General features: G+C 39.1%; 1 protein-coding gene across 5 annotated transcripts in view; it reads right to left on the minus strand.

Annotated features, from left to right (window-relative positions):
- Positions 1-18,443, minus strand: part of DROSHA (drosha ribonuclease III) — a 3,547,421-nt gene that overhangs the window by 2,240,722 nt on the left and 1,288,256 nt on the right. For all 5 annotated transcript variants that reach the window (XM_044065333.1, XM_044065331.1, XM_044065329.1 and 2 more), the window contains exon 11: positions 2,691-2,762. In XM_044065333.1, the coding sequence (XP_043921268.1) occupies positions 2,691-2,762 (72 nt within the window). The remainder of the gene's footprint in view (positions 1-2,690; positions 2,763-18,443) is intronic.

Raw genomic sequence — 18,443 nt, forward strand, 5'->3', positions numbered from 1 at the left:
CGCTTAATAGTGCGTTGGTTAAATCTAGCACAAAACCGACAACTAGCAACGTCGTGGTCAGGGCCTAGGCAAGGAATACAGTAAGAATGAAAATCCTTATGAGGTATTTGCTTCCTACAAGAAATACAATTGTTAACTTTTTCTGACATCGGTCTGGAGCAAGAAAAAAATTTCCCCAACGGGGTACTTAGCTTTATTGAAGACTTCGGATCTGAAATTCGATTTCGAAAATCTCAGGAGTCGGCCGACTGGCACTTGCGAACTGCTTTTGCTTCGGGCACCGCACGGCAAGAAAGACTGAAGAAAATAGCTTCGGCTGCATCTTATATACCCTGGCGCACTGACGTCAGGGAGGAGGCGACTGCAACCAACGGTGGACCAGGAGTTTGGAATTCAGGCCGACTGCGGGTAGCCTGCCAGCAGGTAATGACAGGTAAAGTGTAATGAGTGCAACAGTGAAACACGATGAACATCTGATAAAAATGCTGAGAGAGGCCAGAACAGGGGAAGCAATGAATAAAAGCAGAATGTATTAGGTGTTAATTACAGATAGATGGAAGAGTAAGAGTACATAAATACAGGTTTGGTGTGAAATATCAGAGTGAAATTACAGATGAAAAGTAGATGGAAATTTGTAGAGTCCCTAGGATAGCAACAAAATCCACAATGTTTATAATTTTGCATAGAAGTACTTGCATAAGTACTTTAACGTGCGAGATAGGCTACACAAAATATTCTCATGGTAATATTGACAATGTGAGCAAAATCTGAATGGGGACTGGAGCCACATCTTCTAGACATGTAAAAATTTAAGGAATTTCAAAAACTTGCACAACATAGTTCAGAAAATATTAGGGTGAAAGTGGCAATTGCAGGAGATAAATTTTTGCCTGAACTGGACAATGGAGGTACAGGGACAAATACATATGAAAGTAATAATATTATCAATAGTGGCCAAGAAGGGAATAGCAAGGAAATGGAAACAAACCAAGAGCCCATAATTGAGGAGGTATTAAGGTTAATGAAGACAAAGAAAATGGATAAACAGAAACAATGAGATATAAGTTAAGTAAGCTACACATGAAAAAGTGGGAATACTGGGACTCAGTACAGGATGACGAGAGGGAAAAGAAATAAAACTCTACGGGTGAAGACAAAAATGGACTTTAAACATGAGAGTGAAGGATTAAGGAGGCGCAGTAATACACAAGCAAGGAAGAAAGGGCACAGTCCAAAGTTTATAAATAATGCTGAAGTGAAGAATACGTAACCTCTGGTTATAGAATGGGCCTGATGTTTTATGTGTTGGACTGCATAGAGCTAACAACTGTAAGAATTATAAACAGCAAATGGGTCAACCATCAAGAAAAAACAGTGCACCAAGCATGAGGATAGACAGGAATTTTAAAAAGTATTTTATGTTAGTAAACTAGCTTGTTCTATATTAATAAAGATGTTTGTGGCCAACTAAACGTTTTGGAAGACTACAAACTGGGTGCCATTACTGACTCCTCTAGACACTACCATTTATTTATTTATCATTTGTTAACCAGGTTAGTCCCACTAGGCCAGTAGCATCTTTTCAGGGAGGCAAGAGTTGGTATTTATTTTACAAGAGGAAATTCCTTAAGAGGGACTAGATGGAATCAGCACTTGGATTTCACACAAGTGCTATAGGCTTCATGCAAAAACAGTAGTAGCTACCTTTGGGGAACACATCTATTTTAATGATTATTATAAAAATGTAATCCCACTTAAAGATCCCATCTAAAATGGTGAAACCAACTTTTAGTTTTATGAAAAAAAAAGGTTTGCATGCATCCTTGTGCTTGGGAAAACGCTTTTCTAAAAAATACAGTTGGTTTCTATTCAGTTCAGAAAAATACATTAAAAAAAGCTTCTGAACACAAAAATCTAAGACACTCCTGCCATATTTGTGGCATGAATATTAACCTGTTGGCAGAAGGTGTGCATGTCACCTTGGGGGCCAAGACTAATTATGATACACTACCCATGACTATATACTTGTGAAACATTTATTTGCCAACCTGTTAAATTAATAGTTTGGCAAAAAAGGCACAGATGACAGACCAAGAAGGAAGCAAATTAAGACAGAGAAAACTTTAGCCTACCCCGATCTCATGCTCCTTTAACATACCCCTTCATTTTGACTTACGCTTGTGATCACATAAAGGAACCTTCTGTCAAATCCCCCTGCTGGTTACCTTCCACACCAGTATCACCTGAGCTCTTAACAGACACTTTCAGCCTCTAAATTCTTCTCTTGGAATCTAAGCTGAATCTTTGGCACTTTGATATTTCCTCACAATTTGCACTCCCAGACAGTAAAGACAGTGTTACTATGGTTCCTGCCTGATATTCTAGTTACCATATGAGCTTCACTTGAAGGTTTAAGTTTCATTAGCATCAAATGCATGAAAACTTTCCAATGACAAATATTAGTATTAAATTCTAAACTGTGAAACCAGTAGAAATAAAGACAGGCAAAAAAAGATATTTAAAAGAGGTAAGTATCAACCAAGAACATGTGAAAACAAAATCAACATATCAAAATGTATACTGTTTAAAATTAGGTATTTCATGTCAATGTGCTTAAATAAGAACATCTTTAATAAGGAAGAGTGCTCAGAAGCAATTTTTGTTTAATAAATATATTAAATCTACATTACCTCTGGCATCATCTCTTCTATAAAATGAATTGTGTAATCAATGTTGAAACGGATAACTCTACACAAGGGTATCTGCAATAAAAGAATGATACCTATCAGAAAAGGATATTCAAAGCAGCTGAACACAGAGATATCAGTACAGACTGAATGACTCTACCGGTGAATTACATCATGTGAACCAAACTCAACTTTTGTTGCATGATGCCTTGTGCAGCCCCTGCCGGTACTAGAAAGGGGAAAAGTTGTGCTTTAGATAAAGTCTGTTACATTCATATTTTGCTCATGCAAATATTCTTTTACAAAATTTCTCTTTTACAATTACTATTACACACTGCTACATTACAAATCACTGTTGAGCAAACTTCATCTATAATTTCTAAAAGCATTTTCTTGCCAGTACAGAGGAACACTTTTTCACTTTCTTCAGGACTTCTCCTAGTGGACACGAATGGCTTGCTTGTCCCATGCAACTCTTGAGTTCCTTCACATCAAAACAGCAGCCCAAGACTGATCAGCTACTCTCATTACAAAACAAATGAGATCCTGAATGTAGAAATCCAAGATGCAGTACATTTTCCAACTATGTAATGCTTTCAAAGAGAAAAGTGTTACAGAAAACATATATCTTTATTCCTTGACAAAATTATCAATGCAATCTCTCGAAAACAGTACAAAAGAAATCCCACAAAAGACAGGCCAGATTTAGCATATGGGTTATTTGCAAGCTAGCCACCTTCTCAATTACTACATTTCATTTGGTAGAGCTGTATGGTTGTGTGAAGGTGCTCAGCATAAGAGAAGATATTCACATAAGAAGATCACTACTTCAGAAACTACATGGGGTATTCTCTGCATAAGGGCATTAGTATTCTAGCTGAAATTCAAGAGGAGATGGATGATCATGGAGCACTGTAGTTACTTTACCCAACATGTACATCAACAAGAAACGTGGATGTAAAGAAACAGCAGCCCATGCCAGCTTCTCTTCTTTTATCAGTGAGAAGATAGCAGCAAGTGGGTCAGAACCCTGAAACATATCAGAGAAGGTGCTTCTTTCAACACCTAAATCTGTAACTAGGCACTAGCAACTAATTAACCTTACTGTGTATTACAAATTCATATTCTAGGAGAAAATATAAGAAACTATATCATATAAAACTACAATAATGTAACACTTCCATTATAACAGCACATAAAAACAGAAATACAAGGATCAAAGTATCCCTAGAATTATGCCTGGTAAAATGCAATTTGAAATGCATACTTGGCACACTCATAAATGCTTTACCAGAAAAGGCTCATCCAGACTCTGCTACACTTTGCTGTGAAGGAAAGGTTAGTTTGCTTTTATTTTTTGTATTTTGTATTACTTTATTGCCTTTTTATATTTTGAATACTGTGGTTTGTTTTCTTTACCTTGTGTTTTACTTGCATTCTGCTTTAACAGCATATTAAAACTTCAAAAGAGACCACAGCTCTGTCTCTTCTGAGTCGGGCAGAAATATTTTCCCGCCCTCCCAGCCAGTTACAGTTGTCTTGTTAAATACCACTGTCTTTCTAGTTGCCTGCCTCTTATGTTAATCTGACCATATATTTCATTTCCTCTCTACTTTCACTGGCTTGTGTGAGTAATCACAAAATCATCAATTTTGAAATCCCTCCCCTTCAACTATTTAAATTTATTGGCCATCCGACTGTATTCCATAGTACCAGAATACAAAAGTGACCACCCCCTTCAATCCATCTTGCGGTTTTAAAAATAGTAACTCTCCACTAAACCTTAACTTTTTAAACAGGTAAAACTTAAGTTACCTACTTTCACATCTAACTTCTCTAGTGCACGCTGCAGTGTGAATTTTTTTTTCATCTTAACTTTAAGCATCCCTGTGACTAGCACTTTCTCTAATACCTGCTGGAAAGCACTAAGAAGCCTTAAACTGATACAAACACTCAACTCTCTTGTTAATAAGGAGAAATTAATAGTAGGAACTAAACAGCCTATAAATGCAAAGTACCTTGCTAAGGTAAGGGAAAATAGCTCCTGTACTTTACAAAAAAAAAAAAAACAAAGCACCAAGCTAGGCATGTCCAAGGGTCAGCATCTGGTAATTTCTCCTGTCCACCTGGTGAATCTGGGCATACTGGGTCAATGCAGCAATTGCCTCATGTACACAGACAACCCTCTCCTCCTACCACCCAACATTACAACCTGTGAGAGATGCACTTACATAGCCAAAATGAAAGCAAAGCTCTCTCCACCCAAGATTGTGCTAGACAGTCAAGAGGAGAAGGTTAACACCCACACTACACCTCAAGCAACACATAGCCCTTATAAACCCACACCACCAACAACCCACATATAGCAACACTAAATCCACATATGCAGAGGCCCTTAACTGTAACCTGCCCAAGCAACAAGGACCTCTGAAGCTGAAACGCAAACAAACACCAATCAAAACCAAAGTGACACATACTTCATAACACCAGTGTGCCACCCAGCAATAGCCCCTAAGGCAAGACAACGTACCTAACACTTTAGTCATAGATGACTCTATAGTCCGGCACACTGATGTCCCACTCACTAGGCTGAACAAGGAGAAAATTACAGTCAGCTGCCTGTCAGGTGCCAGGATCCGCCACATAACACATGCACTCAAGTCACTCCACAACAAGTACAAATATGACTCTGTCACTGTCCATGTTGGAGTGAATGACTTGAGACGTACCTCCCTGGACTACATGAAGAGAGACATGGAAGAGCTCTCGGATCATGTGGCCCAGGCAGGTATGACCCTAGCCCTGAGTAGCATCCTGCCTTCGCCCAGAATGATACCACAATATAAGGACAAAATGATTGACTTCAACAATTGGCTAAGCTTCCGGTGCCATTCAAAGGGGATCCAGTATCTGTCGGCCTGGGATGACATGATCGACAGACCACGATGCTTTGCCAGAGATGGTCTGCACCTGTCGCCCCTGGGATCCAGGTTACTGGCTAAGGCTCTTGCCACCCCTATAGTGCCTTTTTTAGGCAAAGTTCAAAGGACAAAACCACCACCGTAACAGGTACAAGCATGCAAAATCTGAAGGTAATACTACTCAATGCTAGAAGTCTAAACCTCAAAATGCACTCTCTCGAAGCACTCCTAAAAATTGAGAACATCGATATCTGTGCAGTAACTGAGACCTGATTCAAGGCTCCAGAGAGCACCCCTGCAATACCAGGCTACAACTCTTACCACACTTTTCGGCCACCCAAACCAGGACCGAAACACTAAAGGTGGAGGAGTGTCAATATTCACCAAGGATATTCACACCACCAGGCTAGTTGCCCAACACAATGTGTCTGAAATTCTCCAGGTGCAACTAAAACTAGGTAAGACTGCAATCCAAATTGTAGCTTGCTACAGATCCCCCACCATACCCCAAGATTCTCACTACACCCTTCTAAACATACTGGAAAATATTAAGATAGAACCACACACCCTAATACTGGGTGATTTTAACTACCCTACAATTAACTGGGAAAACTACTCATGTACCAACACCTTTTCCCAACGGTTCTTGGAATTCATAAATTCCAATGCCCTGGATCAACTAATCCATAGTCCCACCAGGGGCTCCAATATCCCAGACCTGGTCATTACCAACATGGGAAATCGATGTTCAACACCTATGGTCACCCCCTCGTTAGTTAGGTCTGACCATAAGCTAATCACCCTTAACATCCACATCCCACCCCCACCCCCCAGTAAGGAAACCTCCATAAAAAACTTCTCCAAAGCCAACTCCATGCTACTCACGTCAGAAGTGACAAACTTCAGGACACCCATGCAGACGGGAACTGAAAGTTCAACTGCTGAATCCTACACTAAGGCACTATACGAGCACATCCACTCATGCATGAATCGTGCCATCCCAAATAGAACCAAGATGCTCTCATCCAAAAAAAGGAAGCCGATCTGGTGGTCCCCTGCCATAAACAAACTTTACAACAAAAGGAAGAAACTGTTCCAGAAAAGAGGAAAATCCCAGGATGCAAAAAACTCCCTTACCAGCTTCAGTAAGAAACTGAGATCCCTCATAAAATCCTCCAAAGCTAGTTACGAAAATAAAATTGCCAAAGATTCCAAAGACAACCACAAGGCATTCTATAACTATGTCAAGAATCTAACTGGCAATGCTCAGATCTGCTCTGAGCTAAAACAGAATGGCATTAAATATACTGATCCCAACGATATTGCCAATATCCTGGTAGATCGATTCAGTGCCAACTTCACCCCCCTCTCACCCCCTAAATGGCCCATCTCAATACCGGAAGATTGCCAAATTCCGGTAATAATGGCCACACAGGTAAAAAAACGCACTCTCCAAAGCTAAGAATACAGCATCCATGAGACCAGATGACATCCCGGGCTGTGTACTACATGAACTACAATATGAAGTGGCACCTCACATAAATGTCATGTTTAATCATAGCCTCACCTCAGGTTTCGTGCCCACTGAGTGGCGCACAGCTACAGTTATCCCACTCCACAAGGGGGGAATCCACCTTGGATCCCGGAAACTACCGTCACATCAGTATGACGAGCCTTATCTGCAAGGCCATGGAGCGTATTATCATGGAACTTATAAACAAAGACATTGGCAACCATAAAACACTGGACCTCACCCAGTTTGGGTTCGTGAAGGGCCGATCTTGTCTCCTGAACCTGACTGACTTCTTTGAATCAGTCTCTAGAGCCATGGACAAGGGTAAGGTGGTCCACACAGCCTATCTAGACCTTCCAAGGCCTTTGACACCATCCCTCACTCTGGAATCAAAGATAAACTTACTAAGCTGGGCATTAATCCCTACGTCACCCAATGGGTTGCTAACTGGCTTACTGATAGAACCCACACTGTAAAATTAGCCGACTCCAAATCCAGCTCCAGACAAGTGACAAGTGGAGTACCTCAGGGTTCAGTCCTGGGACCGCTCTTGTTTGGCATCTACTTCTCTGAAGTACAGACCAACACTAAGGGACTCTGGCTAACAAAGTTCGCAGATGACTGCAAACTAGGAGCCATTATTGAATCCCCAAATGATGTGGATACTCTACAAAAGGGCCTTACAGAAACAGATGCTTGGTGCCAGAGCCATGGGCTCAAGCTCAATGCCAAGAAATGTATAGTTATCCTCTTTGGGAAAAAACATGTACCCGTGAATTACCATATAGGTGGTAGTACACTAAACACCGAAAGTGTGATAAGAGACTTGGGGACACAGGTGGACAGTGATCTCACCTTCGATAACCACATCGCCACAACAGTCATGAAATCCTTCTATGTGGCACACCTCATTACTAAGGGCATTTCATCCAGAAAAAGGGAGGTCATTGTCCCACTGTACTCATCCCTCATTAGACCCATTATAGAATACAACGCCCCGTTTGGTATGTACCTCTCAAGACATCTGCAACAACTGGAAAGGCTGCAGAAATACCTCACTAAAAGAATCACAGGCCTAAAGCAGATGCCCTACGCTGACTGCCTTAAAAAAAACCCAGCTATACTCTGTTGCATATCGTCTACTCAGAGGCGATCTCTGCTTAACATACAAGGCCATGTAAAACCCAGAGCTGTTGGACATGCTACACTTAAAGAAATCCCAATCCCTCAGAGCCACAAGCTCCAAGGATCTAAACCTTGTCATCACAATAAACAAAACATGCGGTAGGGATAGGTTCCTGACCCAGAGACTCCCTAGACTCTGGAATAGATTGCCCATACATGTCAAGCAGAGTGCCTCTTTGGCCCTCTTCAAAAGGAACCTTGACGATTGGATGGGAGAAAGGAAATTCACCCCGGGGATCACGTCAGTCACCCTGCTAGACAGGGGTCCAGGGAAGTAAACAGTGTGGGAAGAAACAGCCAGGGAATTGTTATGGCTAGGCTTGTATAGGCCATAGGGCTGACAGCCTACTACCAACCTATGAACCTATTTGCAGTAATTTAACACCAAGTGAAATGTCTTATTTCACACAAAGCTAAAATAAAACATGCTTTTGTGTACTTCTTAACAGTGACTAGTTCAGTAACATATGAAATGACACTTAAGCACCTCTAACTACTTTTTTACTTTGCACATTTTCCCAGATGTTTAAATTATGCATTACTTTGGAGACATACATAACATTCATACCATAAATTAGTAGGTTTATGGTTCAAGAAGAAGAAAAGAATCCATTTACAAATAACAGTACAGCTGTGAATCATTAAAGACTGAATAGCTTTTTGACCCCAGTAAGAGTAGTTGACAAAAGCTAACTACACGTAACTTTCCAAGTGTTTTTTTTTTCTTTTCTTAGCAAGACACTTTCAGATGGGACAGAAAAAAATTATTTATAGATATTCCACTGTCACTGACCATTCATATCTTGCCAGCATCCTTCCTCACGACATACCACTCAATTCCGACAGTCATCTATGTTATGGTTAAATGAAAACAGACAGTTGCACTGCTTAACATGCAGGGGCAGCTTCTTTAAGAAATTTGGGAGGTTCTGGGTTACAAATCTGCCCCTCTACCATTTTTATTAAACTATCGGTAAAGATTTGCATCTCTGGTTCTATACTGGTGAAGATATTGGACTTGTGGAGATACAGACTTTTGAAGGAAGACCTTTGTCTCACTTACTGTGACATTAGAGACTCAATTGTCAGGGACCTCTTGTAAGACACTGAAAAAAGGTATAGGGAGTTTCTAGCTTCTTCTGGTAGCTCAGGAATTTTAGGCCTGTGATCTTTTTGGTTATGAACTTTTCAGGTCTTTCTAACTGTTTCATATACTTAGTGACATACAGTGAAAAATGGTCATTGTACTCGACAACTGGCCAAATCAATGCTGAGTATAAAGAAAGTACAGTTGTGTACCTAACATAAATGTAGATGTCCGAGTGTATTCACTGTTGCAGTCATTACAATTGGGTTATCCTGCTGGCAGGCTACCCGCAGTACTAAGGCAGTACCTCAGAGGGGCCAAAAACATAAGACCTCCAAGGAGAGCACCAGTACCTGCATGGGACCTCAACTGTGTCTTGGAAAAACTCACACTGCCTCTGTTTGAGCCAGCCTCTGCAGCTGATATAAAATTCTTATCCTGGAAAACAGCTCTGCTCCTAGCAATAACCTCCGCTAGACGAGTCTCAGAGTTACAGGTACTCATGGCTGTGGAACCTTTTATCATTTTCCATCCTGACAGGGTTTCTCTGAGGACAAACCCTATATTTATGCCTAAGGTAGTGTCCAGTGTGGCCCTTAACCAAACAATTCATTTGCCTACCTTTTATCCAAACCCACAGAATATGCGTGAGAGACTTCTGCATTCTTTGGACATTCGCAGGCAGCTACGCTTCTACTTGGACAGAACCAAAGCTTTCAGAAAGGCTGAACAACTTCTAGTGGCATATGCTGCAGGATCACAAGAAAAACGTATCTCAAAGCAGACTATTTCAAAGTGGATAGGCCACTGCATACGTTTCTGCTATTCACAACATGGCAAATCAGTGCCCAAGGGCATTAGGCCACATTCAACCAGAGCAGCAGCCACTTCAGCAGCCTTCCTCAGAGGAGTACCAACCAAAACGTCTTAGAGGCTGCAACTTGGAGTTCAGTGCACACTTTTACAAAGCACTATCACTTACCTCTCTACTCTAAATCCAGGGCAGGCTTTGCCACTGCAATTCTGCAGGGCCTCATAGCCTCTCCTAATCCTATTTAGCACCAGCCTCTCAACCGTAGCTTTGGGATTCAACCCAATTGTAATGACTGCAACAGTGAAACACGACGAACATAGTACAGTTGTGTACCTACCATAAATGTAGATGCTCGAGTGTATTCACTGTTGCAGTCCAGGTTACCCTCTTACCATCCCCCTTTTCCTTTACTGGGACTTATCTGTACTTCTCTATTCTATAAAACCTATGGGGTATATTTGCTTGTAGATGAAGGAAAAGTTGTTTTTGTGTATGCATGCTTATTGGCATAATTTAGCCTACCATTTTAGAGGCACCTGACATCTGGAGCAAGAAAAACTGAAGAAAATGGCGTCGGCTGCATCTTTTATAACCCTGGCGCACTGACGTCAGGGAGGAGGCGACAGCAACCGACGCTGGACCTAGACTTTGGAACTCAGGCCGACTGCGGGTAGCCTGCCAGCAGGATAACCCAATTGTAATGACTGCAGCAGTGAAACACGATGAACATGTGATTATTCCTTTACACCTTGATGATATTCCCTTGGCAACGAGCTGGGAAAAATAAAAGAATCCCGTGCCAATCTTTGTCACATGATGAGCAAAAAAGAGTGAGCTATCACTCAAAGTACTTGGGTCCCAGCCTACATTTTCATTTTGCAGCAGTGTGTCTATACAGTACGATGAGGGGAGGTGGTCGTCTAACAAAAGTGAGAGAACTACACTTTTAACCCTATTTTTAGTAAACCAAGATATAAAAGGAAAGGATATAAATTCCAAAAGAAAGTATCATGAAACTTCATTCAACCCCAACATGGTGTGCAATGAAGAAGTTGACTAGGACAGAAATGCCACATACAGGAAGAAATGGCTAATTAACATGAAAAATCTGGATCATTCTGTAAGGAGAAAAATACACTCTAGAGAAAGGCAACATTATGCTTAGAGCATAGTTGGCCTTTAATGTTACTAAATCTGTGAAAACACGACTTTCATAAGGAAAGCACTTTTTTGCAAAAGGTCAAGCCCCACACTGCATAACAATCAATAGTTTTGGAGACTTGAATGTCAAGCTTACAGCCTACTGCAAGAAGCTTGACTGCTGTAAACCGTTTTGATATTCTTACATACGTATCCCACATACATACATATAAAGATTTTTTTAAAAAGTCAACAAATGACTTCTGATGGTAAGGGAAGCTTAAACTTTCAAACAGAAGTGGAAAAGACACTACCATAGAGACTATGCAAAGGTCAATGTTGTTCAATAATCTGTAAGAAACAGAATATTATGACAGCTTCTGAAACCGATTCTATAATTTTTTTCAACCTTATGAGTTTTCTAGTAAGGAGTCATTGTACTTCAAATACTTTCAGGTGGCTTATTTCAAATAAAAAATGGAGTACTGCATTCAATAATGAGTTAAATAGTGCATATAAAGTGGTACAGCAATGTTTCTGAAGCAAAAATATATACCTTTTAGAATTAGATGGGCAACATGATGGGTTTATTTATTTTTTTACTTTGACAGGCAAACTTTAATCAAAGTTTAAAATGCCCCATATATCCAAGATGGAGCTATGGAAGATCTTGGTTTGACTTTTAGAAATGTGTCTGGAAGTTATACTTAAAATATTTCTTTGTTGAATGAAAGACAGTCTTAGTGCAGTGTTACCAACTTAAAGCTTTAGACCAGCTTGTTGCTAAACACAGTATCAAAAATTAGTGACCCATTTATACATCCCCTTGGTTGCTCTGCCATATATTTTTAAAGAATTTGGTTAAAACTAATATCAACCTGAACTTAAAATTAGACAAAAATACAAAATTTATTACAGCATGACAAAACTAGATGATTATGTATTAAGGCATCTTTTTTTAACTATAATATCGTAATAAAACTTGCTGCCAGTGGAGGTACCACTGTCACAATGACCAAGTTAACACTGTTGTAATGACTAAGGAGTTCTACCAGCAAATATCTGAAGACTTGCTCAACATGGATGATTATAACTGTGCTGACAGTCTATCTGTGGGTCAAGATCAGCAGTTATTATATGCATTTGCCGGGGGAAAGGCATTCAGAGTGGTATACCAACTGCCAAACCAGCACATAAATTAGTTGTCAAACATCCCTTGCTCCTCCTACTTTCTTTAAACTCAAGGCTCATAAAAGTACATTTTACCATCTGAAAACCCAGGTCATTTTTAAAGAATTTCTGCAAACTTACACATATCCTCATATTCTCTACCACCTGGCATCAAAAACAGTGAATATTTGGCATTTTTAATTAAAGCAATTGCACCATAAAGGGAATAACTTTTTTTTTTCATTGTGGATGTTAAAAAGTGGCTCAAAATATTAAACATTTTGCCTTTTATTTACTGAATAACATTTTTCTTTTCACTAGTCAGGAATTTGAGAGAAAAAATGGAAGAGCAATGGTTGACAAATTCATCCCCCGTTTATGCAAACTTTTTTATGGGGCTGGTGCAGCAGCAATATTTTAATGTGAGATCTGTATTTTAGTACTAATATCTTTTTTTTTTTTTGTAAACAATGGTCACTGGAATGATTTCACTACAATTTTTGGAAGTCTGAAATTAAAAATTCTGATTAACTTCATACAACATTAGAAGAAATTCTATTATTTAGATGTTTAGTTGTATGCAAAAAACGTAGAATAAGACCTTGACAAGCTTCTTTCTCCATGCTACTGGTTCCCATCTTGGGGGAATCTTTTCATTTCTTGTTAATGATGAACATGACAAAATATGAGATAACCCAGATGTTGTTCTAAGAAGTTATAACTGGCCAGTGTTACAAAATGCATTTGTACAAACTCTGGTGGAACCTCACAACTGGCTGAGACTGAAAGATCAAATTCCTCAGAGAATATATTACATTTATTTCATCACCAGATTTACACCATTTGTCCACAAAATAACAGATGCCATTAAAAAGGGAAAAGCACACTTTGTTAATCACCACCATCTTACAAATGACGTGACTATTTCAAATGGGCAAACAAAGTGGTCTACTGTTTGATGTGCTCATGATGAAGATATTAACCAAACAATCAGGAAAGTAAAGACTAGTGTCTTCAAACATTTAAAAGATGTAAAGAACAACCTGGCTATCAGCTACATGACAAAACATTTTTTCCGACATTCATAAAAGTGAAAGGATGGGATTAAAATCTTTTGTTATGTACCATGAAAAGAGAACAGAGCTGGTAATTAACATCTCATACAGACTGTGATAGGAGGCGGTACAACTTATTTTTGAGTATGACATCTTGTACCCCTCTCCCAGACTACATACAGTGAACTGCGAGTAAAATATTTACTGCAATACATATTTGACGTGCTCATTATTTGTGTGTGTGTGTTTCTGGGCACATATATACGTATATGTAAATATATATATCTATATATATATCTATATATATATATATATATATATATATATATATATATATATATATATACATACATATATATACACACACACACACACACATATATATATATATATATATATATATATATATATATATATATATGTATATATAGACACACACACACACACACACACACATACATACAGTGGATATAAAAAGTGTACACACCCCTGTTAAAATGCCAGGTTTTTGGGATATAAAAAAATGAGACCACAATAAATCATTTAAAAACTTTTCCCACCATTAATGTGACTTATAACCTGTAAAATTCACTTGAAAAACAAACAAATCTGTTAAGGGAAAAAATATAAAAAATAAAAAACGTACAATAAGCTAGTTGCATAAGTGTGCACAATCTCAAACTAATACCTTGTTGAAGCAGCTTTTGATTTAATCTACTAGGCGTCACCATTGATGATAACTTAAAATTTGATATCCACATAAATCTAGCTATTAAAAACACTCACAGAAAACTAGGTAGTCTACAAACATAAGTCCTTACTGACCCATACTGCTAGGACCACAATTGCTCATACTCACCTCCTCTCAAAATTAATTTATGCATCCTCAATCCTAACCAATCTATACAAAACAGAAACCAGCAAACTGACAATCTGCTATAATCAAATAGCCAAATTTGTTAATAACACCTCTTTTAGAACCCATCACTGTCATAACCTAAAACAACTGGGCTGGCTTGAACTGCCAAATTTACTAATCTATAATCAACTTATCATCACTCATAAGCTGCTCTCCCACCAAAACAAAACACCATCTTTAATCAAACTAATTCAGCAGTACTCCTGTCCTAGGCAACTCCGCTCCACAGATAAGTTACTATTAACAGTTACTAGATCCCACAACCATGCCGGTGACTCCCTTTACTCATCTTACATATCCAAAATTTGGAACTCCCTGCCTTCATCCATAACCCTGAAATCTTCTCTAACCAAATTTAAAATGTCTATCAAAAGCCATCTTAACAACAAATGGTTATGTCCCTGCTCCACACCAGACTAACTTCAGTCCTACTCCACTACTGCAGTAACTCTTGCCTTACAGTGTCTTGATAGGACTGCAGAGTCTTATCAATACCCCTTTCAGATGCATGATGTGACTCTATATAGTTAACATACCTTAATATTGTTTGTATATGTTTTGATCGTTTTTAAATGTTCTTGCCAATGACTTAAAAATGAAGTAAAAACTGAAGCCACAGAAAGCCAGGATAACCAGTAATCCACAAACGTTTATTGATAAACCACAGGCCTATGGTTTATCAATAAATGTTTGTGGATTATTGGCTATCCTGGCTTTCTGCGGCTTCCAGTTTTTACTTCATATTTTATTTTTGACTGGAATTGGTGTGTTTCGTGTTTGGTATTGAATGGCTTAAAAATGTTTGCTCATTAATATGGTTTTGTTGTATATAGTAAAAACATGTTAGTATATTTTCTTTGTATATTTTGCAGAAATGTTTCTTTGGAGCTCTTCTCCCAGGGCCTCCACTGAAAATGGACATGTATCCAGTTGGAAAATCCCAGTTAACAAATGTAAAATAAATAAGTAAAGTTAGAATTCAAAATATACAAAAAATAAACATTTTTAAATGCATTTATATGCGGTAAGTGCACATCCAAAGATAACATAACTATAAGGGGAAGCTATTAGAATTCTTAAATCATTACCAGAAGAAAAGATTTTTGAAAAGGAGCTAGATGATGTTAAATGTTTTTATCACAGAGTGGGAACATTCATCTGACAGTGCTGACTCAGACATTAAAGAGGTAGCAATACAGAGGAAAAGTTTGCTCCAGTATGCCAGGGACCAAAATTGATTTATCATTTATTTTATTAACATATGTTTACCAGGAAAATCCAGATGGGCCATAACTGACCCCTTTTCAGCAGAGACCAGGGAAGAAAAGCTCCACAGTTAACACATTGTTAAAACCCATACGGTCAACTATGCGTTAATCGAAAAACTGACATACCCCTCATTCCAATGTGATCACTGATCATTGTTAATCACTTATTGTAACATTCCTTAGAAAAGTGACTATCTTTTTGAGAAGGGATCACAATATGAGGTGTAGTTTTTTGCCATGCTGCTCATAACTAGGATACATGTTTAGTTTAGTTTGACTCTACTTTTTAAGCATCATGCATTTTCACTAAACAACTTCTGTTGCTTGGCTGAAAGTTTTACTTTATTTCATGAATGGTTAGGCACGTTTTGTAGATTCTCATTTCCCGGTTTTACATCTAACCATCCGTGGTTTGTTAGTTTTGTAGGTGTGTTTACTAGCAGAGAGGCGATTGGATATTTACTGTTATTTTAACCAACAGAGACCTTTGTACACTAAGATCTGAAGAAGGCGAGTGCCGCCGAAATCGCTCATCGTACCTAGGTCTATTTGCTTTATTTGTTTATGTTTTTGTTTTTTTGATTAAAGTTTGTCTTTATTTTAACGCTTCAGCTGCCTTATTGGTTTACAACCCAAGCCAAGGTGTTGCTTCAAGATTTTTCTCACTCCTACGGAACAGGCTTCCCATTTGTGTGAAGCTGAGTTCATATATTACCCAATTTAAGTGCAACCTAAAACAGTGGATGGGGAATAGGAAATTCACACGAGGTCTGGCACCCATGTCCCTTATGGCTAGAGGTAGTTTATAAAAACCTTGCCTTCAGTGTTAGGGGTATATTAACATAGTAATTAGCCAAGATGGTTGACTTCCCACAAGGTACAATTATGGATTTCTTAGCACTGAGTTTAAGACCATGGCTTTGGCTCCATTTGTTAGTCAGAGATAGGACACCTTGAAGAATGTTAGTGTCTGTATAAGAGTCAATGATAACTCCCAGCTTGCAATCATCTGCAAACTTAGCCATAAACTTTAAGCATTTGCTTCAATTTCAGAGAAACAGATGCTAAAATGGAGCTGGCCCAGTACCGAGTCCTGGCCTCCTGGTGGAGGTGGCCTCACCTATTTTTAACCTACTGGGTCCTATCAGAAAGCCAGCTGGCTATCCAGTGGGAGATAAAAGGGTTTACACCTAAATTAGTGAGCTTGTCTATACCATCCAAGTGTGTATTGTATCAAAAGCCTTGGCCAGGTTGAGGTAAACTGTGTGCACAGTCTTGCAACCATCCATTGCTTTGGTGACCCTCTCAGGAGGTCCACCAGATTTAATACGCATGACCTTCCTTTAACAAAGACAAACTGCAACAGATCCAGCATTTGCAGGTTGCCCAAGCCCTTGTTTACCAGGTCCATGATGATCCTTTCATGGCCTTGCATATGAGGCTGGTCAGACTTATGGTCCTGCAGTTACTCGGACTGGTGGTTGGACCTCCTTTATGCAGGGAATGATTGTATCCATCTTGCATTCTTTGGCCACAAAACTGGATAGTAGGCTCCAAGTGTAAAGCGATTCAAGTGGACCAGAGAGGTCATGTTTCATGCTCTTTAGCATGCATCCCGGGATGTTTTTTGGGGCCCACTGATGCAGTGTTTTTGGACTTGGAAAGTGCATTGCTGACATGTTCCCTAGTAATGGTTGGGGGGGGGGGTTGTGGTATGCGGTATATCCTTTGGACTATTGAGGGGGAGTGAGGGAAAAAATTTGAGCTGAAACTATCAGTCAGGAGGTTGGTAATGGCCTCTGGTTCAGTATGAGTGATGTCATTTATAATAAGTTCTGTGCATTGTTGCATATTTCTTCTGAGGTTATGGACATAGTTCTAGAAAGCTTTGTGGTTGTTCTTTGCCTGAGAAGCTATTTTTTCATCAAATTTATCCTTTTAAGTATTAATTAACCCTCTTAACTGCCTGTTTAGATTGATCAATGGGCTTTTAGTATGCATGGCTTTGTTCCTCCAACAACTGGCCAATACTTTTTTTTCTTTTGATGTCTAATCGATTGATATTGTGATTCAACCAGGGTGGCTTGTCTTCTGAGTTTGTCTTATTCTTAATATGAGTAAGCACAGCTTGCCCTGTACAACTGTCATTATAGCTGTACAGAGATTTTGTAAATACATTAGCGTATGCTATGGTGTTTACTGGGCTTGGGGATGCTTGGAATTTAGCCAAGGTGTTGCTTAATATAGAGAAGTTAGCCTTGGGATAGTTCCTAAATGTTTTTGGTTTTGCTGGGTCCCTGTATTTAATTTTTATTTCAAGCAGTACTGCCTTATGATCAGATCTGATGAGCGATGACATTACATTTGTTGAGAAACATCTCTCCCCCATGTTTTTGAGTACAAGGTCAAGAATGTTTGCAACCTTGGTATGAGAATGGACCGACTGTTCCAGGATGTTGGTATTAACAAAGTTTAGGAATCACTGGGCTTGTGCATTAGAAGTGGTGCAAGATTACCAATCTGTAGAGGGTAGTTGAGATCCCCCATGAAGATCGTATTGGATTGAACGGTGAGGGACTCTAGTACAATGACATAGGCAATATGGGTTTCCTGGAACATGGAGGGGACCTAAAGCTTGCAAGGATATGGTATGAGACCCTGTTCATGGTGAGCCACACATGTAT

This window comes from Protopterus annectens, chromosome 3.part0 (assembly GCF_019279795.1).
Source record: "Protopterus annectens isolate FY-2018-M chromosome 3.part0, PAN1.0, whole genome shotgun sequence".
Taxonomy (NCBI): domain Eukaryota; kingdom Metazoa; phylum Chordata; order Ceratodontiformes; family Protopteridae; genus Protopterus; species Protopterus annectens.